Source organism: Mandrillus leucophaeus, unplaced genomic scaffold (genome assembly GCF_000951045.1).
Source record: "Mandrillus leucophaeus isolate KB7577 unplaced genomic scaffold, Mleu.le_1.0 Scaffold82, whole genome shotgun sequence".
NCBI lineage: Eukaryota > Metazoa > Chordata > Mammalia > Primates > Cercopithecidae > Mandrillus > Mandrillus leucophaeus.
In genome coordinates, this window is record NW_012108919.1 from 4,261,019 (window position 1) to 4,263,643 (window position 2,625).

Sequence of the window (2,625 nt, forward strand, 5' to 3'; positions counted from 1 at the left end):
CCTGTAATCCCAGCTACTCAGGAGGCTGAGGTGGGAGAATCACTTGAACCCAGGAGCCAGAAGTTGCAGTGAGCTGAGATCACGCCACTGCACTCCAGCCTGAGCGACAGAGTGACCTGTCTCAAAAAAATGTAAAAAATAAAAATTAAAAAATGTTCAGACAATAACCCTGAAAGTGACAAAGGAAAACGTTAGGACAGTGTTCTTAGCAACAAGGTTTCATAGCAACCCAAAGAATGTCATGAAAAATGGGATTTAACCTCATCCTAATCATAAATCCTGTCTGTGGAAGGGAATCTACAGACCCTCCAGTGATTCCAGCTTCTTATTTTAAGGTTGAGGGGACTGAGGCTCTAGGAGGGAATGACAAGGTCACAGTCCTACAATCAGGGGGCAGAACAGGGAGAACACAGTGCCTCTGCTAACTAGTGTTGTCACTTACCCTGTAGTGTAAGGATCTTCGGCCAAGGGCAGTTTTACGATTGGTTTTTGAGCTGAATCTACTTAATACAGGTGGTGGTCCATCTTGGACTCTCTTGTGTTGCCTCACACATGCTCTCTGTACACAGAGAGAGCCGAACACACTTTAAAGTGGCTGGTTGTTGAGAAGGTGCCTTGTAGATCCCAGTTCCTGGCTTTGGACCACACTCAGCTCAGTCTCCTTTGGGTGGCATTCCCTCCTCCACTGTCTCTCAGTCAGTGTAGCCATACCCGTGCCAGGACTCAATGGAGTGAGAGGGACCATGTCAGGGAAGGATGCAAGAGTGTCCCGAAATGAAAATGGCTGGGAACCCCCTCAAAGCGTTCTTTCAGTGGGTCTGTGCTCTGCGCTCCTGCTGTTGACATCTGCTCCTTTGCAGCTGCCGAGGAGGTGCTGTGCTCCTGAATTGTGGTCATCAAGAATCCTGGCTGGACACCAGTTATCCTCTGTCTCGTTAAAATTATGGCAGGAGGACCAGGGAGTCACATTCGTGTTAGGAACCCCAAAAGGGAGGGTCTTCAGAGGTTGCTGCCACGTAGGAAGGTCGCGTTGTGCTTTGCTTCCCTGAGTGCCAAAAAAGCGTGCCTTTCCGTCATGCCGAACGGAAGGGGCTATAACGCCAACGCAAAACCCAGAGTGCTCTGCCAATGTTTAAATAACCAAATCGAAGGTATCAGGGCCACTTTCAGGGGTTCCTATTGTTTCCTCCTCCTAATTAGGATTTGCCAGGCTCCCCTTCTCCTTCATCCTATTACTTAATACATCTGTACCCTGCTACTGCCTTGTTCTGTTCTGAATGTAAACCCTCAGTAGGATTACTCAGGGGAGGTTGTAGCAGTTTCTTAGTTAACAGGCAATGAAGAATCCCTCTGCACAGTGATCCATGAACAAGATGGGGAATGATAACTATTTTTATTATTTCTCCCACATGTTCTTTTTACTTTTTTGACAGCTAATCATTCAGCATCTACCATGTGCCATGCACTTGGGATAAACATAGAGCCAGCCCTGGGCCTGTTCCAGCATAGCCCACAAAGACAGGCAGCTTCAGTACCTCTGTCTCCTGTGCCTGTCCTGGAAATGTGCTGTCATTCGGTGATTAGTCTGGCAGAGTGTTTACTCTGGAAGTCTAATGCGTAGCACTGTGGTGGTGCGGGTAGAGCATCACATGACTTCCATGACACAGGGGCTTCTCTCCTTGAAGCTGTCTCTAGTGTAGGCGCTTCAGTCTGTTCTGAGGCCCTTTCCTGATGTATAAGCACAGAGGATGTCAGAGTGCGGAGAGCTTCATGTACAGACCAGACACCTGAGGGGGCATCATAGAGGAGTCATAGCATTAAGCACAAGATTAGATAACATGCTTTCTAAGATACTGCCCCCTTTTTGTTTTTTGAGATAGAGTCTCCCTCTGTTGCCCTGTTGCCCAGGCTGGAGTGCAATGGCATGCTCTCAGATCACTGCAACCTGCGCCTCCCGGGTTCAAGCAATTTCCGGCTAATTTTTGTATTTTTAGTAGAAATGGGGTTTTATCATGTTGGCCAGGCTGGTCTTGAACTCCTGATCTCAAGTGATCCACCCACCTCGGCCTCCCAAAGTGCTAGGATTACAGGCGTGAGCCACCGTGCCTGGTGGAATACTGCCCAATTCTTAATGTTTCTCTGATTCTAAAAGAGTTAGATCTGAGGAAGGTGCTCCTAGTTAGCCATTAAAAGCCATTCAGCATGGTCCAGTATATGGGACACTAGCCTTCAGTAGGCTGCGTTTGTTTCTCCCAGTGTCCCATGGCCCTGTCTCCCTGCATGGAAGCCTTCCTTTTTCCAGGAGATAGGCAGGAGAGGTCCAGCCTTTCTCTTGGCTATAGCTGTTGGGGAGGGGGATGAACTGGGCAAGCACTTGGATTTTTTGAGAATCTGTTTCCCCTGAGCTCTTTTCTCTGCTGCTCCCTTTTATCCCCACCGTCGGCATTTAGGAGCTGGAGCAGATTTTGTCATGCTGGGAGGAATGTTTTCAGGTCATACGGAGTGTGCTGGAGAAGTGATTGAGAGGAACGGACGGAAGCTCAAACTGTTCTACGGGATGAGCTCTGACACGGCCATGAAGAAGCACGCAGGAGGAGTTGCTGAGTACAGGTGAGGAAGTGGCCC

At 48.7% G+C, this 2,625-nt stretch overlaps 1 protein-coding gene across 3 annotated transcripts in view; it reads left to right on the forward strand.

Moving 5' to 3' along the window:
* GMPR (guanosine monophosphate reductase) overlaps positions 1-2,625 on the forward strand; it is a 69,356-nt gene that overhangs the window by 60,324 nt on the left and 6,407 nt on the right. For 2 of the 3 annotated variants that reach the window (XM_011967934.1, XM_011967936.1), the window contains one exon: positions 2,451-2,610. The exons of the other annotated variant lie outside the window; for it this stretch is intronic. In XM_011967934.1, the coding sequence (XP_011823324.1) occupies positions 2,451-2,610 (160 nt within the window). The remainder of the gene's footprint in view (positions 1-2,450; positions 2,611-2,625) is intronic. 3 annotated transcript variants of the gene reach the window in all.